Below are 21,863 nucleotides of genomic sequence, written 5' to 3' on the forward strand. Positions count from 1 at the left end.
TGAATACATCTTCTTTTTTTATTTATTTAAAATTATATATTTATAAAATGTAAAATAAATTAAAAGAATATATATAAACAGTACATTTGGACTTTATTTCATTTTTAATTTTATAAATATATACAAATCAAAATAAAGAATATATAAAGAAATTAGAAAGAATGAAATAGCTTAATAATAATACAAAATTAAGAGTAAATAAAAAAAGAATATAAATATATAAAACTAAATTAAATAAAAAAATATATACATAAGAATAAAATGCTAAATTATATATTAGAAACCAATATTTTAATATTTTTGCACAATCCGTTTTTTTCCAGATTTGCACATAACATGTACGTTTGTATCGTGAAGTTTGAAGTGAAAGGAAACCTTCATATGATCATCTCATGACGCTCTATGGAGCCCAGATTCAGTTACTTAGATTTAAAAGGATTACTTTTAAACTCTGAGCAACAGGAAGACCTTCTTCAGGTGTGGAGACATTCAGTTCCTCCTCTTCCTCCTCTCTGCCTCCGTTCTCACAGGCTCGTCCACCGCTGCTTCTTTATTCTCTCCTTTGATCTGCGTCCTCCTCATCGTCGTCCTCTTCCTCTTTGTCGTCCTCTTCCTCTTCATCGTCCTCTTCCTCTTCATCGTCCTCTTCATCGTCCTCGTCCTCTTTGTCGTCCTCTTTGTCGTCCTCCTCATCGTCGTCCTCTTCCTCTTTGTCGTCCTCTTCCTCTTCGTCGTCCTCTTCGTCATCCTCTTCCTCTTTGTCATCCTCTTCCTCTTTGTCGTCCTCTTCTTCGTCCCCTTCGTCGTCCTCTTCCTCTTTGTCGTCCTCGTCCTCTTTGTCATCCTCTTCCTCTTTGTCGTCCTCGTCCTCTTTGTCATCCTCTTCCTCTTTGTCGTCCTCTTCCTCGTCCTCTGTGTTTATTTGGTCTACTGTTTCCTTTGACCTTGAGGCTGATATTGACTCAACTGCGGCGCTGATTCCCTGCTGTTGAAATGTCTGACCCCCCTCCCCCCCCCATATACTGTATATATATTTAATTTAATAATAAAAAACAATATATATAAAACAATATAAATAAGAATACAAAATGATATATTATAAAACAATATGTTTCTGTTCCGTGTGGAGCTTCTTCTTCTCCGACCTCGTCTACAATTTCACTGAACAATGTACCTTGAATGCACCGTGTGGGCTATTGTGTGTCCCCTTTATACACTTCCTCTCTCTGGTCACTGAATCCTCGATGAAGGAGACACACGAGTGTCCTTCAGGGAGGAAGGAGACAGGAACTAAACGCCTGCTTCATGTTAACCGCGTTAGAAACAGACTGAGATGCGTTCAAGGGACGTGAAACGTTATTAGAACTAAGAGAACTTTAATCAGGATTTAAGCGTCACTTTATTTATACACTTTTATTTTGTTAATGTGAACGATTCATTTTATTTATTATCTTCAAGCCTGAAACGGGTTGATAAAAAATAATAATCTGAACGCTACATTCAGGTTGATCGTGATGAGTTCATGAAATCTAGTAAAATGTAATTTTTGGTGAGAAACTTGAATAAAATCCATTTGTTTTCACATGAATATAAAATAGATATTAGATATATTATATATATATATATATTTTTAATTAATAAAAATACAAGATTTGATTTACTTATTAGTTTAATTATTGAAGAAAAAAACGTGACAGACGACATTAAATGAGATTTGGAACTTTTGATGGTTTCCTGACTTCCGAGCGGTTGAAATTATTTTCTAGTCTGGATCTGATCCAGGACCCTGATCCAGGACCCTGAACCAGGACCTTGATCCAGGACCTTGATCCAGGACCCTGAACCTTGACCCTGATCCAAGACCCTGATCCAAGACCCTGATCCAGGAACCTGATCCGGGACCTTGATCCTTGACCCTGATCCAGGACCTTGAACCAGGACCTTGATCCGGGACCCTGATCCGTGACCCTGATCCAGGACCTTGATCCAGGACCTTGATCCAGGAACGTTGATCCGGGACCTTGATCCGGGACCCTGATCCTTGACCCTGATCCAGGACCCTGATCCAGGACCCTGATCCAGGACCCTGATCCAGGACCCTGATCCGGTTCTGGCCGTCTTACCGGTCTTGCCGTCGTTCTTGATGGTGGTCCTGCCGCTCGTGGGACTCTCCCAGCCCTCGAAGGTCAGGTCCTGGTACTGCAGCTTGGCCGGCGCCAGGTCCTCCTGGATGTCGATGGGCGACTGCTTGGCGTTGCTGCAGGACGGGAACTTCTTGGCCCAGTTGTCCTGGTTCAGGGTTCCTGGAGGACCAGAGAACAAAGAAACCAGCGCTCAGATGAAGTCCAGGTGGGAGCATCGGACCTGGAGGATGAAGGATTGAAGAAGCTTTTCTCAAATAAAAAGTTTAAATCAAATCTCACATGTTGGAGAAAAGCTTCGTGAGCGGAACGACAGAACCGGACTCAGATGCCAGATAACATCAGCAGTTTCATTTATTACACAGTAACCGCCCAAAATAATTCACTGACGTTTCTTTGTACAGTCAAGAGTTTTAGTTTTGTACCTTTCGTGACCTTTGACCTTGTGTTGAGGTTGTTGAGTAAAGTTAAATTATTTTTTCTATTTAAGAGCAAGAAGGAAACCTGAAGTGAACGAAAAATTAAAAAGTTGTGTCGTACTCGCCGAAAAAGTTTTAAGAGAAGGACGATTAATTCCTCTTGCGTAACAAAGATGGCGGCCCGTCGCGTTGTTGTCGTTCGCGCGGCTCGGTCGGATGACCACCTCACCTTTAACCTTCAACACGTGTGCAGCTTTGAGTCCACCTCTTTGCCATCGTTTACGATAATAAAGCTCACTGAGCATGCTCAGGAGTCTTCTTCTTCGACAGTATTTAACGTAGCGCTGACGTTAGCATAACGACGGAGCATTAATCGCCACCTACTGGCCCGGCGAGCGCTAGGAGTCGTGTTTTGGATGGAGATGTTCCGTATGTTGCCGTGTGGTAGAGTATTTTATTTGAAGGACAATATCTCTTTTAAAAAGACGTCTGAACAAAGATGGTGGCCGCTAACAAACGTGCTAGCGCTGAGCTAACGAGCTAATGGCCTCCAGCTGCTCTTCCGGGATCGGCTCTCACGGGTTTCCGTCTCTCCCAGTTCTCACGAGGTCAAAGGTCAACATTATCACCTCCTTTGGCTCTCTTCGAAGGCGGTCTCATTTTCTCTCCCTCTCCTCCCCATGACCTTCCCTTCCCTGCTTGGCTTCTCTCGTCATGTCTTGTCTTGTTTTATACTTGAGAGACTCTCTCCTCATCGCTCTTCGAACTAAAAACCATGGACCGATCAACTGATCATCTGATCAACTGGTCTCTCAACGCAATTGACACCGTCTTCTCGACGAGAAGCTTGGGTTCGGGGGAACCTGCCCGTCCTGCCGGGACGTTGCAGCTGGTTACACGATGGACGTGTCGTGTGCCTAGCAGCCCTTTCCGTGGAGGACGAGATGACATCTACCTATTCGAACTATGATTACAGGATTTCTGCTGTTTGGATTTGGCGTTGCCCTGGTTTATCGGAAAATTAAGGAAACGGTGACAGCCGTTAAAAGCCCCCTAAGGCTGCCCGACGAAATTGGATCGATTTGAAAAATGGGAGGAAAGTGGTGGAATAGTAGGTGCGCAAATTGGATGTAGCTGCTGAAAGACCAAACAATCCCAATCTTATCTGCTTTCGGCTCCCTCAACCAGAACGGGCCTTGGCCAAGGCCGTTACTGGAACAACAACTCCCCTGAAGATCGCTGAAGTGAGAACCTCTCTCATTCCCTTCCCCCGATCCACAGACACCTGTGGTTGTTTTCTCCCAGGACCTTTCAAGGCTATCTCCATGGCAACGACCATCTTGCGGACTGAGAACTCTGTCTGTTGTGGCCTGGGGGAGGACGACATACCAGAACACGCACACACGAACTTTCAATAATACTGATTGGATTCACTACCCCCCTCCCCCCATCCCACGCCTTCGCCTGCTTTTTACCCCCAGTGTGACCGGACGGGGCTGTGGCTGGCGCTGCTGTGATGGCGCCGGACCGGCTGGCTGCTTGTCGGTGCTGGTTACCTTCTGCCCCCAATGGATGGGCTTAGATCACCCAGTTGTTGGCTTACCTCCCCTCCCCCCTTCCTACTCGTTGCAAGTCATGTCTAAAATGTATGTGCTTATGTGCTAAGGTGTTTTTTTCCTGCTCCCACACTGTACCCCTCTCGGGGCATAGTCGGGGGGTTGGTGTTTTTTCTCGCCTTCTTCCCTCATGTTATGCTGTAATCTTTCATCCACCCTTTCTTGTAATTTCGATGCTTTTGTACCTGTACTCTGGCAAACGACAAATAAATATATCAATCAATCAATCAATCAATCAATATTTAATGTTCCAGCAGACGAGTCCGGCTTCAGGTTTCCTCTCTGCTCTCGAACACAAAGAACACGGCGGCGTGAGGGACGACAGAAATACAGCCAGGAATACAAATGACCCTCCCAGAGGTGTGTGTGTGTGTGTGGGTGTGTGTGTGTGTGTGTGTGTGTGTGTGTGTGTGTCCAGCAGCTCGTATTCTTGTCGTCCTGATCTACAGCCTCGAGCTCCTAGTTCCACTTTTATGGCCAAATTAATCCGAGCAGCATGTGACATCGTGCCCTCCGGTCAGCAGTGGACCGGTGCACATCTGCTCAGGGAGGCAGTCCACCAGTCCACCAGTCTACCAGTCCACCAGTCTACCAGTCTACCAGTCAACCAGTCCACCAGTCTACCAGTCTACCAGTCCACCAGTCTACCAGTCTACCAGTCTACCAGTCAACCAGTCCACCAGTCTACCAGTCTACCAGTCTACCAGTCCACCAGTCCACCAGTCTACCAGTCTACCAGTCTACCAGTCAACCAGTCCACCAGTCTACCAGTCTACCAGTCCACCAGTCTACCAGTCTACCAGTCCACCAGTCCACCAGTCCACCAGTCAACTAGTCCACCAGTCCACCAGTCCACCAGTCCACCAGTCCACCAGTCCACCAGTCCACCAGTCCACCAGTCCACCAGTCTACCAGTCTACCAGTCCACCAGTCTACCAGTCCACCAGTCCACCAGTCTACGAGTCTCTCATCCAACCAGTCGCCCCCTGGTGGTCAATAGAGAGAATGCAGCTTCAACACATGAAGCATAGACTTCTATACAACCAGAGGAGTCGCCCCCTGGTGGTCAGGAGAGAGAATGCAGCTTCAACACATGAAGCTAATGGTGTGTGGTGATATCGTAACATGAAATCCTAAAACAAGTCAACATGTCGCTATTGTCAACATTAAAATCGTTAATCGTTTCTCAAAAGGAAACAATGAAGTTCCTCCGTCACTCCGCCTCTGATCGAGCCCACAGGTGAAGGTGCAGCGGGATTATTATCATTTGCTTCATTGAAACCGGTTTCTAAATTACGGGGTATGACGACCGTCAGTGAAATGTTGGCGTCGTCGTCGTTATTCAAAACCAACAATCATCCTGCAGCTCCGAGAAGCCGATTCCACTCCTGTTGAATATCGTTTATTTATTTATTTCCCACAACCTGAACGTCTGTTCACAGGTGTGCCAGGAGGTCACGTGACTCTCAGACCGCGCTCCGATTGGCCGCTTAGAGCTTCTTCCACCGGAGGACAAAGAGCGCCAGAACCAGGTCCGCCGGGCCTCCGGGTCAGGGGGGCATTAGCATGTGACTGGAGAGACGACATCAGTACTTAGTGTTTAGAGACCATAACAAGCTGTGGTTGGAATATTATGATAAATAAATGGTGATAAAAAGGTTATAAAAGCCTGAAGGGTAAATTTCCCCTGACGTGTTTTTTGGTCCACGTGGTTATAGACAGGAAAGAGAGGCGCGGCCAGGCTAGCTGTTCCCACCCGCTTCCAGTCTCTATGCTAAGCTAGGCTAACCACGCCCCCCTGACTCCAGGTCCGTACTCGAGATCGATGTCCGTCACTAAAGCACATTTTTAATATTAGACTGTTCTTTTAAGATGTCAATTTAAAAAGAAAGAAACAAGCTAATAACTAATAAAGTTTGTTACTTATATTTATGGTTTTATATGCTATATGTCTTTTTATATTGTCTATATTCTTTCTATTGAGTGAAAAACATTTGATCCGACTGCACTGGTCACCGGAGAGGCAATAAACATCTTTTATGTCATTTAAAACCATCAAACACGGGAAACTGAATCACACTTTGAGACTTTGAGACTCGTTGAAGGTCTCAAAGACGATTGGTCCTCCACTCCATCACGATGAAGCCGCTCTCCACCTTTCAGTTACTTTCTACTTTAAAAGAGGAGTACCTTTCAGCGCATGAAGTTACAATTACACATGTCAATAAAACAGCTCCTCGTTGAATAAATATCAGTGAGAGATGCAACCGCTTTGGTAACTTTGGAAGTTTATACATGTCTGGTGTAGATGTTCTGCGGTGTATGAACGTTAGCTCCTCCCCTCTGTGTATGAACGTTAGCTCCTCCCCGCAGTGTATGAACATTAGCTCTTCCCCTCAGTGTATGAACATTAGCTCCTCCCCTCAGTGTATGAACATTAGCTCCTCCCCTCAGTGTATGAATGTTAGCTCCTCCCCTCAGTGTATAGATGTTAGCTCCTCCCCTCAGTGTATGAATAGGTGAATGATGTCACTCAGCAGGGCGGCGACACACAACACGGAGCCTTTGATCTCATGACTCACCCGCGTACGACCAGTCGATGTCCTCTGAGAACTTGCGTTGATTCCTGTAGGAGTATCCTCCAGCTGTGAGAGGGAGAGGGAGATACAGAGAGAGAGAGAGAGAGATAGAGAGGGAGAGTCATTCATACGCATTAACAACAGATCATGCTGCCTGTTTATCTACATGTATAACCTGTTTACTGCTGGAAATATATGCAGGGCATCTCTAGGGGCACCTTTGAGACCATCTCTAGAATTACCTCTAAGGGCATCTCTACAGACTTAGGGCATTTTGAAGGGCATCTCTAAGGGGACCTTTAGGGCATCTCTAAGGGCACCTTTAAGGGCATCTTAAAGGCCATCTCTAGGGCACCTTTAAAACCATCTCTAGAATTACCTCTAAGGGCATCTCTACAAGCTAAGGGCATCTCTAAGGGCACCTTTAAGGGGACCTTCAGGGCATATCTAAGGGGACCTTTAGGGCATCTCTAAGGGCACCTTTAAAGGCATCTCTAAGGGGACCTTCAGGGGCATCTTTACTTTGCCTGATGTACTCGACCTGTCACCACATGCAGGGTTCACCTTTTTTTGGCCACATTTGTATATTTTCTTCTTCAAAACGGCCAAACATCCCAAAGTTAAACACAGATGCCTGGTTTCCAGTCAACCCGGCCGGTGTCTCATGAGCACCCAACCCCCCCCACACACTACCCCCCCCCCCGTACGACCTTCCCCTCGCCCTTGCAGACTAACCAGGCCCACTCCGGCTCTCCGTCACGTATATAATGAGACGGTGTCAGGGGGCGAGTCATTAACATCCGTCACATTAATGAAGTGGAGTCAACGGGTGGGGGGGTGGGGGTTAGAGAACCACACCTCGTTACCATAACAGAGTGCCGCGGGGCCCCGGCCGGGAAACACAGAGCCGGCTTCACATGACACGAAGAGGAAATGCAAGGTGCCCGATGAGGTGCCTGTTCACAAGCAGTCACACAGGAAACACTTGATGGCATTTATAATCTGTGCCGTCGGGACTGCTTCAGGGTTCTACTTCCTGCCCCGATACCAGACCGGCTCACGTGCTCCAGTCCCAGAAGAAGTCCATCATATAAACCTCCACCAACCAACAGGCGGTCCACTAAAGTTGTTCTTCAAACCAAGACGTCCCTCTTGGTGGTCAGAGATTACATGTCCTGACCCGACCGGTTGGCGGTCTGGTGGGTCCATTAGGAGACGCGGTCTCCTGCTGGGTGGTGTTCATTCCCCCTGAGCTCCGGGTGATAGCGGTCTAATCCAGGATTACACGTGTGACAGTCTGCAGAGGCAAGAGGTCGCCTACAGGGCAGCACCCTCACAGGAAGACCTCCATACAGGAAGACCTCCATACAGGGAGACCTCCATACAGGAAGACCTCCATACAGGAAGACCTCCATACAGGGAGACCTCCATACAGGGAGACCTCCATACAGGAAGACCTCCATACAGGAAGACCTCCAGACAGGAAGACCTCCATACAGGGAGACCTCCATACAGGAAGACCTCCATACAGGAAGGAAGACTTTCATACAGGAAGACCTCCATACAAGAAGGAAGACTTTCATACAGCAAGACCTCCATACAGGGAGACCTCCATACAGGAAGACCTCCATACAGGGAGACCTCCATACAGGAAGACCTCCATACAGGGAGACCTCCATACAGGAAGGAAGACTTTCATACAGGAAGACCTCCATACAGGAAGGAAGACTTTCATACAGGAAGACATCCATACAGGAAGGAAGACTTTCATACAGGAAGACCTCCATACAGGAAGGAATACTTTCATACAGGAAGACCTCCATACAGGAAGGAAGACTTTCATACAGGAAGACCTCCATACAGGAAGACCTCCATACAGGAAGACCTCCATACAGGGAGACCTCCATACAGGAAGACCTCCATACAGGGAGACCTCCATACAGGGAGACCTCCATACAGGGAGACCTCCATACAGGAAGACCTCCATACAGGAAGGAAGACTTTCATACAGGAAGACCTCCATACAGGAAGGAAGACTTTCATACAGGAAGACCTCCATACAGGAAGGAAGACTTTCATACAGGAAGACCTCCATACAGGGAGACCTCCATACAGGAAGACCTCCATACAGGGAGACCTCCATACAGGGAGACCTCCATACAGGAAGGAAGACTTTCATACAGGAAGACCTCCATACAGGAAGGAAGACTTTCATACAGGAAGACCTCCATACAGGAAGACCTCCATACAGGGAGACCTCCATACAGGAAGGAAAACCTTCTTACAGGAAGACCTCCATACAGGAAGACCTCATCACAGGAAGGAAGACCTCCATACAGGAAGACCTTCTCGAGGAGGCCAGTAATCGGAGGCTTTAAGACCAGAGTAGCTGCATTAGATTACATCTTTATGAGTAAAGAGGAGATCGTTTGGGTTTAAGACTTCCTGCAGGGTGGATTTCACAGATGGACTTTGAACCCGGGACATGGTCCAAAGATCCAGAACGGCTCTGAACTGGATTCACAGAGAGGAAGATGTCATTAAATAAAATGAGTTTCCTGTGTTTGTGGGAATCCATTGAGATACAAATAGGAGTAGAAAGTAAAGTCGTATTCTTCTTGTCTGGTGGAACTTCCCTAAGTGCAGAGAACTTTAATCCCTTTAATCTAATAGAGGGTTGAAATCCAGCAGAGACGACTCTAGACCGGGATCTGAACCCCCCGATGAGGCCTTGAACCACCTCATGACCATACATAGAGCCGGGATGGGATTCACACATTCCAGCTGCAGCTCGTTCCCTTCAACAAGGGGAAAGCAAGATAAAGAAGTGGCGTGTTGTGGTTGTTCAGCCGCGTCTCCCTGACACTCGGACCGCGGCGGGGTCGCGACCTCTAGTTTCAAGGGTTCAGAGGTGATGAGTTCAAGTAACAAGAAGCGGCTTTCCACGCGATGGGGGGAGGGGGGATGTTAATCATCTACCAAAGGTTCTCCAAGGAACCCGACTTCTGGTCGGCTACACAACATTCAGAACGTTAAGGGTTTAATGGACACCTTCGTTCTCATGATTGTTTTTTGCGTTACCCCAATCCATAAATCGATGTTTCACTGACTGGCGTTGGGAGTGCTCATCGGGCAGGTGGGCCGAAGGCGGACAGGAAGCTGTGGAGGTGGAAATGGAAACCAGACGGTGTAAACAGGAGCGCTGACACGAAACACCTGCCGGCTCCCTGAATGGTACATCATGTGTGTGTCTGTGTGTGTGTGTGTGTTTTGCACTACACTTGTGTGTTTCTGCTTATCCGAACGCTTCAGGCGACTTTTTGTCGGCCGACGAAATATGACAGACACCCCAGTTTGAGGATTTACATGAAAACACAAGTTTCACCTCGATGAGTCCTCTACGCGCTGCAGGTGTCGGTTGCGTGCCACAACGCAGCGGTGCCGCCGGAGACCTTCAGAACTACAAAGAAAACATCTGCCGAGCACCTTTAAGAGCACCTATATGGGCACCTCTAAGGGCACCTATATGGGCATCTCTAAGTGCACCTATATGGGTACCTCTAAGGGCATCTCTATGGGCACCTATATGGGCACCTATAGGGGCACCTCTAAGGGCATATATATGGACATCTATATGGGCACCTCTAAGGGAACCTTTAAGAGCATCTCTATGGTAATCTCTATGAGCATATCTAAGGGCACCTATATGGGTATCTATAGGGGCATCTTCAAGGGCACATATATGGACACCCCTAAGGGCACCTTTAAGAGCATCTCTAAGGGCTTCTCTCTGGGCATCTTTAAGGGCATCTCTAGCAGCTTCTCTAACTGCATCTCAAAGATGTTTGAGCAATTATTCATTTCATAATATCTATTTATTCAATAGTTAACCCTTTGGTGGATAGGTTTAGTCTATATCTGAATCACCGATAAGCTTTTTAAAAATGATAAATCAGTATATTCCTGATGCAGCGATGAGCAAAACATTCACGTTTTTTATTAGTTTTTCAGCCGTTGTATTGATCGAGAATCCTTGGTGAGTAAAAAGAAGCACTCGGAGAGAGGAAAAGCAGCAAAGCCCGGAGCAAGAAAGAGCCGGAGAGAGAAAAGCTGATGAAAGACCAACGGAGAGAAAGAATTGAAGATGGGCGGTGGTGGTGGGGCAGGGGAAGAGGGGCTGGGTGGCTGGGGTAATTCAAGTCGAGTACAGAGAGCGGGGGGGGGGGGGGGGGGGGGTAACGTGATTATGTTCCACTGGAAACGAGTGAATGAGGAGAATAGGTTGTATGGGGAACTCTCGCTCGGCGTCTGTGCGGAGAGAGAGAACTCCGGCCTGTGGGAGCCCGGCAGCCTCCAGCCGGACGCTGAATAAGAGGATTAGCCGAGCCCTGGGAGAGTCGGGGGGTGAGAACCGGTGCCCACGCCAGAATGTGTGACAACGACCCCCCCGCCCATATATACACACTACAACGCAGCCCCCCCCCCCCCCTCCTGATGCCAGGAGGTGGTAGTGGGGTGATTTGAGTAATACTAACCGCTCAGACTGGAAGGGGATGGCAGGTTAATCTGTGGACAGTCTGCGCTTGTATTTCTTTAGAAGGATCATGCTGTTGGCTCTTTAAGGACACATACTTCCACTACACATCTCACATTTGACAGTCTATCTTTGAGCCATTCAATTCTCTAAGCTGTAAGCAGCTTAGGTAACGCTGTAGATCGTTCAGAATTGGGGTTGTGACCATTTGTTGGAGTTTCGCTCAGTCCCAGCCTGGCAGACTGAGCACAGGGCAGAAATACAGCCGGCAGCAGTGAGTGGGAGGCTGAACAGCTGGCTGCTGTTACACCTCTGAGGCCTGAGCTGCTGCCACAACATGAGCCCTGAAGCTGCTGCCAGCCCCGATGCACCACTCGCATCTTTGGATTGAGAGCGTTTACTTTGGTTTAGCAGAGGAACGTCTTTGCTTCATGTTAAAGCTGCCTTCTCTCTCCTGACCACCAGGGGGCCACTCCTCTGGTTGTATAGAAGTCTTTGCTTCATGTTAAAGCTGCCTTCTCTCTCCTGACCACCAGGGGGCGACTCCTCTGGTTGTATAGAAGTCTATGCTTCATGTTTAAGCTGCCTTCTGTCTCCTGACCACCAGGGGGCGACTCCTCTGGTTGTATAGAAGTCTATGCTTCATGTTTAAGCTGCCTTCTCTCTCCTGACCACCAGGGGGCGACTCCTCCAATTGTATAGAAGTCTATATCGTGACTACTTCTCTTGATGTATTCCCTCAGTAAACATTGTAAACATGAGTTTATGTCTCAGCCTCTAGTTTCAAGTCTTCTTCTATACAGCATGATGTCATCATTTATACTTTATGGTCTGTAGAGTCAAACAGACCATAGAGCAGGGGCCGCTTTAGGGGCGGGGCTACCAGGTGATTGACAGGTCGACACCAGAGATGTATACGACCTCCCCCCTCAGTCTGGATACGGTCACTTTCTCTGATTCATTGCAAAACAACAACATTGCGTAATCCAGCGGCAAAGTCACCGAACTCAAGACTTCCAAACCTCCACAAACCAACGGGCTGACCACGCCCACTTCTTATATACAGCCTGTGGTACCGTGCAGGTCTGCTCAGTTCTGTTGACACAAAGAGTTTATACAACGATACCGCCGACACGGCAGAGCACTTGGACGACTGGACTATAAAGCAGAAGAGACAAACATCTCCACTTCTTGAAAGACCTTCGAAAACTGTGATTCATCGGCCCGTCGCGGTCCGTCAAAGAGTCTTCGCACCTCAAACCCCGTTTGCTCAACTTCACCGTTTCTGCAGCTCTTTGTTTGTATTTTTCTGTGGTTAAAAAAACTCTTCAAACTGCCTTAAAATCAGCATCTGAGGAGGAACAGGAGCTCGACCTTTGTGAGGCTCAGGCAGCCCCGTGATTCATGCTCCTGCTGGATTTACACACAGCAGAACCTCCATAAAAACTCTGAAATCCACTACGGGACCACCGGCATGCGGCCCGTCACGGCGCCGCCGGCATCGCACGAATAAAACATCCCTTCAAGCGCGTCGACACAGCGGAGAACTCCGAACTCGCCGGCCGAGCGGAGGCCTCGGGGGGGCAGAGGCTCCGCTCATCCACCGGCCGCTCTCATCTTTCCCTTTTTACTATAAATGGCAAAGAACAAGAGCCGTGGATTATCTAGCTCCGGGTCCGTCGGGCCCGGGAGGAGGACCAAACATGAAAGCAGCCGAGGGGAGGGTTTCCTATGTGCACTCCAGGAATGAAGGCGGGGAAACGCATCACGGGAGCTCGGCTGAGCTGGAAGTACGAGCCGGCGCTGCAGGAATATCATATTTTACACGTGTTTCAAAAAAAGGAAAGCGTACTGAAGTTTGCCCGAGAGTGAGACGTCAACCGTGGCAAACCATTCCCTTGAAAAGTCAGAAATTAAAACCGTGCATATGAAACAGAATAAAATGGACTCTCATTCAAACCATCGTCGCACGACGGTCGGGAAGGCGGACATTTTTGTTCGTGTACGTTTGCTATTTTGAACTCTGACGTCCAAGTTAACTAAACCGATTTACAGAGACTCACCGACTAAAACAAGCTTTTTTTCGGCTCATTTTCTGCAACTAGTGTAGGATTTAAACGTTGTGGAATTACCAGCTAGCTAACTAGTGAACAGCTGGCTAGTTGGCTACCTATCTGGTTAGCTCACTGGTGGACATCTGGCTAGTTGAATACCTAGCTGGTTAGCTTAGTAGTGGACAGCTGGCTAGTTGGCTACCTAGCTAGTTAGCTAAGTAGTGGACAGCTGGCTAGTTGGCTACCTAGCTGGTTAGCTAAGTAGTGGGCATCTGGCTAGTTGGCTACCTAGCTGGTCAGCTAAGTAGTGGGCAACTGGCTAGTTTGCTAATCCCTCCATGCTTAAATGCTACACTGGTCGCAGAGAGTGAGCTGAACAGAGGGTTTGGGTCCACCCCCTCTGCCCCCCCCCCCACCGCTCTGGAGAGGGACGAGCTAGTTACGTAGCTAATTAACCAGCCGCTGACGAGGGTCGTGACCGCAACAACAAACGCCATTCTCTTCACTGTTCAATGTCCCTTTCGAGTCCTATTCTGGTTCTACGTGGAGAACCCAATGAGTGTTTGACAGATACATGTACGACCGTGTTCAGACTGGACCTAAATATCCAGTAAAGGTACATAAACCGTTCCCTTCCAGTCTCACCCGCACCTCTTCATCTGGCCCCCTTTCTAAAACCGGACTCCTCAGGCTAGAGTCCAGCGGGCTGCACCCGGCCGCCGCCTGTCAGTCGACTCTCCCTCCTGTGTGTGTGTGTGTGTGTGTGGCCGTGGTTTTAACCGGTCGCCTCTGGTCTCCGTCCTCCGACACCAACGTCGCTGCACTGAGCTGCGATCGGACCGAACGGCTCGCTGACAGCTCCGTGTGTTCACGCACTCGTGTTTGATCTGTGTCTGTCGTCGGGAACAAATGATCCGTGCCGGGGGACGGCGGAGGAAGAATGGATCCGACCGTCTAGTTTCCATCGGCGGGCCTCCGCGTGGCCCCCAGCCAGACGCTCTGCCGGTCCCCGGGTCGGTTTCGTCCTGTGAGCTGAAGGACGGGCAGGTTGTGTCCTCTCGTGTCAGACGTGTCCTGTTGGCGGCATTTTCAGAGGAAGCAGAAGTTGTTTTCCGAGGTTCTACTTCAGGCGGCAACCTCCGGTTCTGCCAAGTGAAGCCGGTGTGTAAGTGTGTTAAAGCTGCATTCTCTCTCCTGACCACCAGGGGGCTCCTCTGGTTGTATAGAAGTCTATGCTTCATGTGTTAAAGCTGCATTCTCTCGACTGACCACCAGGGGCGACTCCTCTGGTTGTATAGAAGTCTATGCTTCATGTGTTAAAGCTGCATTCTCTCTACTGACCACCAGGGGGCTCCTCTGGTTGTATAGAAGTCTATGCTTCATGTGTTAAAGCTGCATTCTCTCTAATGACCACCAGGGGGCTCCTCTGGTTGTATAGAAGTCTATGCTTCATGTCTTAAAGCTGCATTCTCTGTCCTGACCACCAGGGGGCTCCTCTGGTTGTATAGAAGTCTATACTTCTACTCCCCACGTGAGTTCGCTTCATTCATCCTGGCCGGAGTTTACATGCCGCCGCAGGGAAACGTGCACGAGGCACAGCGGACCCTCGCCGAACAGATACGGTGTGTGGAGCGGACCTTCCCGGACTCTTTAGTTATTGTACTCGGGGATTTTAACAAAGGAAACCTCAGCCACGAACTCCCTAAATATAGACAGTTAATTAAATGCCCTACCAGAGAGAAGAGCATTCTGGACCACTGCTACACAACAATCAGCAGGGCCTATCACGCCGTCCCTCGAGCTGCACTGGGAAACTCTGACCACGTCATGGTTCATCTGATTCCTCATACAGGCAGAGACTAAAGCTCTGCAAACCTGTGGTGAGGAAGTTCAAGAAGTGGACCAGTGAGGCTCTGGAGGATCTACGGGCGTGCATGGACTGTACTGACTGGGATGTCTTCAGGACTGCTACCAACAGCCTGGATGAGTACACAGAGGCTGTAACTTCCTACATCAGCTTCTGTGAGGACAGCTGTATTCCATCCAGCTCCAGGGTGAGTTATAACAACGACAAACCCTGGTTCACAGCGGAGCTCAGGAAGCTAAGACTGCAGAAGGACCAGGCATTCAGGAGTGGGGACAAGGACCTGTACACAGAGTCCAAATACAGGTTTAGCAAGGCGGTGAGAGATGCTAAACGACTGTACTCTGAGAAACTGCAACAGCAGCTCTCAGCAAACGACTCTGCTTCTGTCTGGAGAGGGCTCAGGCAGATCACCAACTACAAGCCCAAATCACCCCACTCCATGAACAATGTGCTTCTGGCAGACGAGCTCAATGAGTTCTACTGCCGCTTTGAAAGACAATGGAGCAGTCCTGAGACAATCCCCCACAGCCCCATCAACAAGCCACAGACCATCAGCCCACCCTCCCCCAGCCCATCAGGGGCCCACACCTCTGGAGCACCCTCCATCAACTCAGCGACGACCCTCGTCATCCTGGAGAGAGCCGTCAACAGGCTGTTCAAAAAGCAGAACCCAGCAGCGGGCCCGGACTCCGTCTCCCTCCACCCTGAAGCACTGTGCTGACCAGCTGTCTCCGGTGTTCACCGACATCTTCAACACCTCCCTGGAGACATGCCACGTTCCAGCCTGCTTCAAGGTCTCCACCATCATCCCCGTCCCCAAAAAACCCAAGATCACAGGACTCAATGACTACAGGCCCGTCGCCCTGACCTCTGTGGTCATGAAGTCCTTTGAACGCTTGGTCCTGTCACACCTCAAGACCATCACCGACCCACTCCTAGACCCCCTGCAGTTTGCCTACAGAGCCAACAGGTCTGTAGACGACGCAGTCAACATGGCCCTTCACTACATCCTCCAGCATCTGGACTCCCCAGGAACCTACGCCAGGATCCTGTTTGTGGACTTCAGCTCTGCTTTCAATACAATCATCCCGTCCCTGCTGCAGGACAAGCTCTCCCAGCTGCACGTGCCCGACTCCACCTGCAGGTGGATCACAGACTTCCTGACCGACAGGAAGCAGCACGTGAGGCTGGGGAAACACGTCTCAGGCTCCCGGACCACCAGCACGGGTTCCCCCCAAGGCTGTGTTCTCTCCCTCTGCTGTTCTCCCTGTACACCAACAGCTGCACCTCCAGTCACCAGTCCGTCAAGCTCCTAAAGTTCGCGGATGACACCACCCTCATTGGACTCATCTCTGGTGGGGACGAGACCGCCAACAGGTGGGAGACGGACCACCTGGTGACCTGGTGCAGCCAGAACAACCTGGAGCTCAACGCCTGAAGACAGTGGAGATGGTTGTGGATTTCAGGAGGAATGCAGTCCCACCCGCCCTCTCATCCTGTGTGACTCCGCCGACGCTGTGGAGTCCTTCCGCTTCCTGGGCTCCATCATCACCCAGGACCTCAAGTGGGAGCTGAACATCGGCTCCATCACCAAGAAGGCCCAGCAGAGGATGTTCTTCCTGAGGCAGCTGAGGAAATTCAACCTGCCAGGGAGAATGATGGTACAATTCTACACGGCCATCGTTGAGTCCATCATCTGCTCCTCCATCACCGTCTGGCACCCTGCAGCCACAGCCAAAGACAAGCGCAGGCTGCAGAGCATCATCCGCTCGGCCGAGAGGGTTATCGGCTGCAATCTGCCTTCCTCCAGGTCCTGTTCACTTCCAGGTCACTGAAGCGGGCCAGAAAGATTGTCGCTGACCCTCCCACCCTGGACACTCCTGTTCGAGTCCCTCCCCTCGGGGAGGAGGCTGGGTCTATCATGACAAAGACCACCCGCCACACCAAAAGTTTTTTCCCGTCGGCGGTCGGGCTCATCAATGGAACCCGGACTGACTGACTGTCACCCCCAGGACTACCACCTCTTCTTCCACCTTCCTCTCTCCTCCTTCTTCCCGCTCCTTCCTCTTCCTCCTCCTCCCTCCTCCTCCCTCCTCCTTCTTCTTCCCTCCTCCACACACGTCACTTTAACATGCACTTTAACTAAAACACACCACTTGAAGCACACACCCAAACACTTTCACATTATTTGTTGTCTTTCTGTCGTGTTGATTGTTGTTTGTTTGTCATGTCCAAATGTTGCACCTTCCACCAAAAAAAATTCCTCGTTTGTGTAAACATTCCTGGCAATAAAACTGTTTCTGATTCTGATTCTGATATAGTGACTCTACTTCTCTCTTGGTGTCTTCCCTCAGTAAACATTGTAAATATGAGTTTATGTCTCAGTCTCTAGTTTCTAGTCTTCTTGCATGATGTCATCATTTATACTTTATGGTCTGCAGAGTCTACAGACCATAAAGCAGGGGACGCTTTAGGGGCGGAGCTACGGGAGACAACGACACCTGAGTGTGTTCTCTAAGTCCAGTCTGCTTTCACTGACTTCTGGTCGCCTTGTCTGAAACGTACCAAGAGGCTCATTTCTCAAAATAAAAAAAATCTTTCTAACCTTTAAAAAATCAATTAAATGTAATTTATTTCTGTGTGGTCCGGACCCACGGACCGGTACCAAAGGACCGATACCAAACGACCCACGGACCGGTACCAAAGGACCCACGGACCGGTACCAAAGGCCCGGTACCAAAGGACCCACGGACCGGTATCAAAGGCCCGGTACCAAAGGCCCGGTACCAAAAGATTGGTACCAAAGGACCCACGGACCGGTACCAAAGGACCGGTATCAAAGGCCCGGTACCAAAAGACTGGTACCAAAGGACCCACGGACCGGTACCAAAGGACCGGTATCAAAGGCCCGGTACCAAAGGACCCACGGACCGGTACCGGGCTCTGAATGTCTGCTGGGTACCGCTCGCCGTGTGCCAGCCTCGGCTGCATCTCAAGCCGCCTCCAGAACACGGTCACGGCGACCGGGCCGTAAACACGGCGCTCCACTCGGGGCGCCGTGTTTACGGGAAGAAGATTTAAAGGAAACCGAGACGCTCCGACGACCCGAGAGCCTCGTGTTTACTTCAGGTCCCGGCTGCAGCTTGTGGCTCATGTTCATCACTCAGAGGGCAACGCGTCCAGGTTCTGGTGGTCCGAGGTTCTGGTGGTCTGAGGTTCTGGTGGTCCGAGGTTCTGGTGGTCCGAGGTTCTGGTGGTCTGAGGTTCTGGTGGTCCGAGGTTCCAGTGAACAGGAAGTGACCATATATGGACCGAGGAGTGAGGTAGACCTGTCAATCACTGTGTAGCCCCGCCCCTAAAGCATACCCTGTTTTTCATTTCATATAGACTTCTATACAACCAGAGGAGTCGCCCCCTGGTGGTCAGGAGAGAGAATGCAGCTTTGAATATCTTGAAGGGCTGCAGGACTTTTAAAGTCTTGCAAAGACGAGAGTTCATCATTTCATCTTTATTACTCTCAAACCCAACTGGACGACACTAAGTACGTTATGCCTGACGGACACAACACTTGTTGTTGTGTTGTTTCTTGCATAAGAGCCTCCGTGTGATGAACAACAACAACAACAACAACAACAGCCAAGTCTCCGGCCTCTTTTAACCCTTTTTAACAACTCTTCTTCCAGTTCGACAGCCGAGAGAAACCCGAAGCCGAGATGTCCCCTGGGGGCCACCGTAGAGGACCGACCCCTCCACAGGTTACGCTCCTGAATACCAACGGCTTCCCCTCTGCAACAGATTCCCCCCAAAGTGCGGGAAGCGTTGGTTTTCCCCGTGTTTCTGATGTCCTGGAACACGCGGTGACGGAGCCGTTTGTCAGCGGCCGGAGAAAAGCTCCGACAACAGAACGACTTCATGAAACACGAGGCTGAAAGGAGGCCGGAGAGAGCCAGCAGCGAAGACAATGAGGGAGGAAGTGTGTGTGTGTGTGGGGGTGTGTCTAAAAGGCCTCTTACTTATTTGATCAACTTTTTTACTGATTCATTTCAGGCTTAACGTGAGCCCGACATATCTTCAAGATTATTTGTCGAGTTCATTTTTAGAGCTAACGATGCATTCAAGTGGCGTAGGCTTTCTGAGCTGCCAACTGGGGGAAGTGGAAGTCGGTAAACGCCGAGAAGCTCCACGATGCCGGCGCTCCGAACTCAATTTAACTCTATTTTAACAGCTCTATGAAAATAAGCCTGAAGGAAGTTGGGGGTGATTTTACAAAAAGTCGTTTTATATTATAAAAAGAAAAACATGAAATATTGTGTCAAACTATTAAAAAAACTCTTTCTGGATATTTTACAGATGTTTCACGCTGAATATAAACAGCTTGATGGCTTTTATTCTGGTGCAGGTTGGAGCACACAAATAAATGGCTAAATAAAATGTCAATTAATGCACATTTTAATCCACTATATGAAGTGAAGGAGATAAAAGGTTTACTTTAATTTTAACATTGCTTTTTTAGAATGTGCAAATTACAAAAATGTTGGAGACTAAAGATCTTTACTTTTGTGTGTGTAATAATGTGTATATTTTTTCACTGAGTAAACACATGTACAAGCATATATAACATTATTTTATCATACACACACAAATATACATATATATATATATATAATAATGAAATAATGACAAATATTCAAACAATTCTAAAAATAAAATAATTGTCATTCTTAAATTGTTAGAAAAGAGCTACAATGGGATTCAAACTCACGACGTCGACGCCCGACTTGACCTCTGCGCTTCTCACACAGCTGCAGCTTTTCTATTGGTCGGATCGACCGTCAGTCAAACCTCGCCGGGAACTCTGGGAAACGTGTATTCGGGGGCAGCAGCCAATTAGGATTTCAAAAAACATTTTGGTTTCCGAAACCTCTGGAAAGTACGGCGGGGGTCGACCTTGAGCGACCTCTAGAGCGCGTCTTCGCTCGGGCCAGCTAGGGGCGGGTCTTAGGTGTGTGTGTGCTGTATCTGAAAATAAGAGCGCTCCCAACTGGCTTCAATTAGTGGTTTAATTGACCAGTGTTTTCGTCCAATCACGTGCCACGTACAGATTTGAAGCGACAGTCCCATTTCCTCAAGGTCAGGTTACGCAACATAAGGCCTCCAGATGTGTCAGAGACCCAGCAGGAGCCGCTAATTGCTTTTGAAATTATTTTTTGTTTCACCTGCGTAGAAACCCGCCAGCAGCTCGTTAGCAACTCGTTAGCAGCTCGTCAGCAGCTCCTTAGCAGGCGACACGTTGTCACGGCGCCAGAGGGGGTGCAGGTCTATTTTGAGGAATGACCTAATTTAAATTAGCAGCAGGAGGAGGAGGGGAGGGGGGGGGGCACAGGGGAAACGATGGATTGTCCTCCCCGTGTCCTCCTCTGACCTTGACACACATCTGCTGGAGTCACCAAGTGAACCAACGAGGTCATCATGTTTTATAGGTTGACGCTGCTTTCCATCGGTGACACACACACAGTGTCCTTTCAAAATAAAATGGTGTATTCACTGGAAATGCAGCATGTCCACTTGTTAAATCCAAAGTGTATTTTCAAAATAAAAGGAGGACAGTTTGCTTTTGGGAGCTGACGGAGCGAGTGCCTCTGGGGGGAAACATCTGCTCAGCGTGAGAGAGTCTGACCTCTACAGATGTGATCTGACCTTGTGACCTTCTGACCTGAACCAACGTGTTTGGGTAATAGTGAAACTGACCAAAAGTAGATTTGTTTAAATGATCTAACTTCCTGTCGGCTCGGAACATAAAGTCGCTCCTTCTGTTGAACGTCAAAGAGGAAGACACTTTGTTTGTCTTACATATCCTCCGTTGACGACCTTCACGTGACCTTATCTTGGTTGTCACTTGTTCTCCAGTCGTCCTCACCGCTGTGAAAGCTCCCCATTCCTCTTCTTCTCTCTTGGAGCGCTCGACCTCCGGTTTGTAACGTCGCCGATCGAGGAGCTTAAGCTCCTCCCCCCCGCCGCCCTCGATGGACGCTGATCTGGATAAGAGGATCAGACTAATGTCTGAAATGTAAATGTCCTGTAAACACTTGAAGAGGCCTCCGGTCCCCTTTGTGCACAGCAACATCTGCCCAACGCGACCCCGCCTTCACCTGCTTAGCCCCTCCCCCTCCCACCGGCCAATGAAAAGAAGCGAAGAGGACTTTGACCTCGTCCTCCACGCCTTTTAGAAAATAAATGCACGTTGGCCTTTTTCTTCTTCTTCGTTATTCATCGTCGTTGAGAAACGAGGGCCATCGAACCTCCGGAGGGACCACACACTCACAGGGGGGGGGGGGGGGGGTCACATGGCTCTCCACCAGCGACTCCACGGGGGCTCCACTTGTTCTCAACCGCAATGGTGAGTGCCCCCCCCCCCCCACTGCTTTTCAGAGGGGCTTGTGGGCCACCCGGATCTGCCCCGTCATCCATTACAGTGTCCGGTGGGCACCGAGGGGGGGGGGGGGGCACCACCAGGCAGATACCAGCAGAAACAAGATGGCTGGCTAGCTAAAAGAAGAAGAAAAAGAAAATAATCATCATCCCTCACCTTGAAACAAGAGGAGGAGCTGGATTAGAGAAAAGGGTGGATGATGAGGAAGAGGGGGGGGGGGGCA

General features: G+C 49.2%; 1 protein-coding gene across 2 annotated transcripts in view; it reads right to left on the reverse strand.

Moving 5' to 3' along the window:
- ptprz1a (protein tyrosine phosphatase receptor type Z1a) overlaps positions 1-21,863 on the reverse strand; it is a 77,052-nt gene that overhangs the window by 50,505 nt on the left and 4,684 nt on the right. For both annotated transcript variants that reach the window (XM_056415713.1, XM_056415712.1), the window contains exons 2-3: positions 6,759-6,821; positions 2,124-2,303 (exon numbers count right to left, since the gene is read on the reverse strand). In XM_056415713.1, coding sequence (XP_056271688.1) covers positions 2,124-2,303; positions 6,759-6,821 — 243 coding nt within the window. The remainder of the gene's footprint in view (positions 1-2,123; positions 2,304-6,758; positions 6,822-21,863) is intronic.

The sequence above is a fragment of the Pseudoliparis swirei genome, chromosome 6 (assembly GCF_029220125.1).
Source record: "Pseudoliparis swirei isolate HS2019 ecotype Mariana Trench chromosome 6, NWPU_hadal_v1, whole genome shotgun sequence".
Classification (NCBI taxonomy): Eukaryota; Metazoa; Chordata; class Actinopteri; order Perciformes; family Liparidae; genus Pseudoliparis; species Pseudoliparis swirei.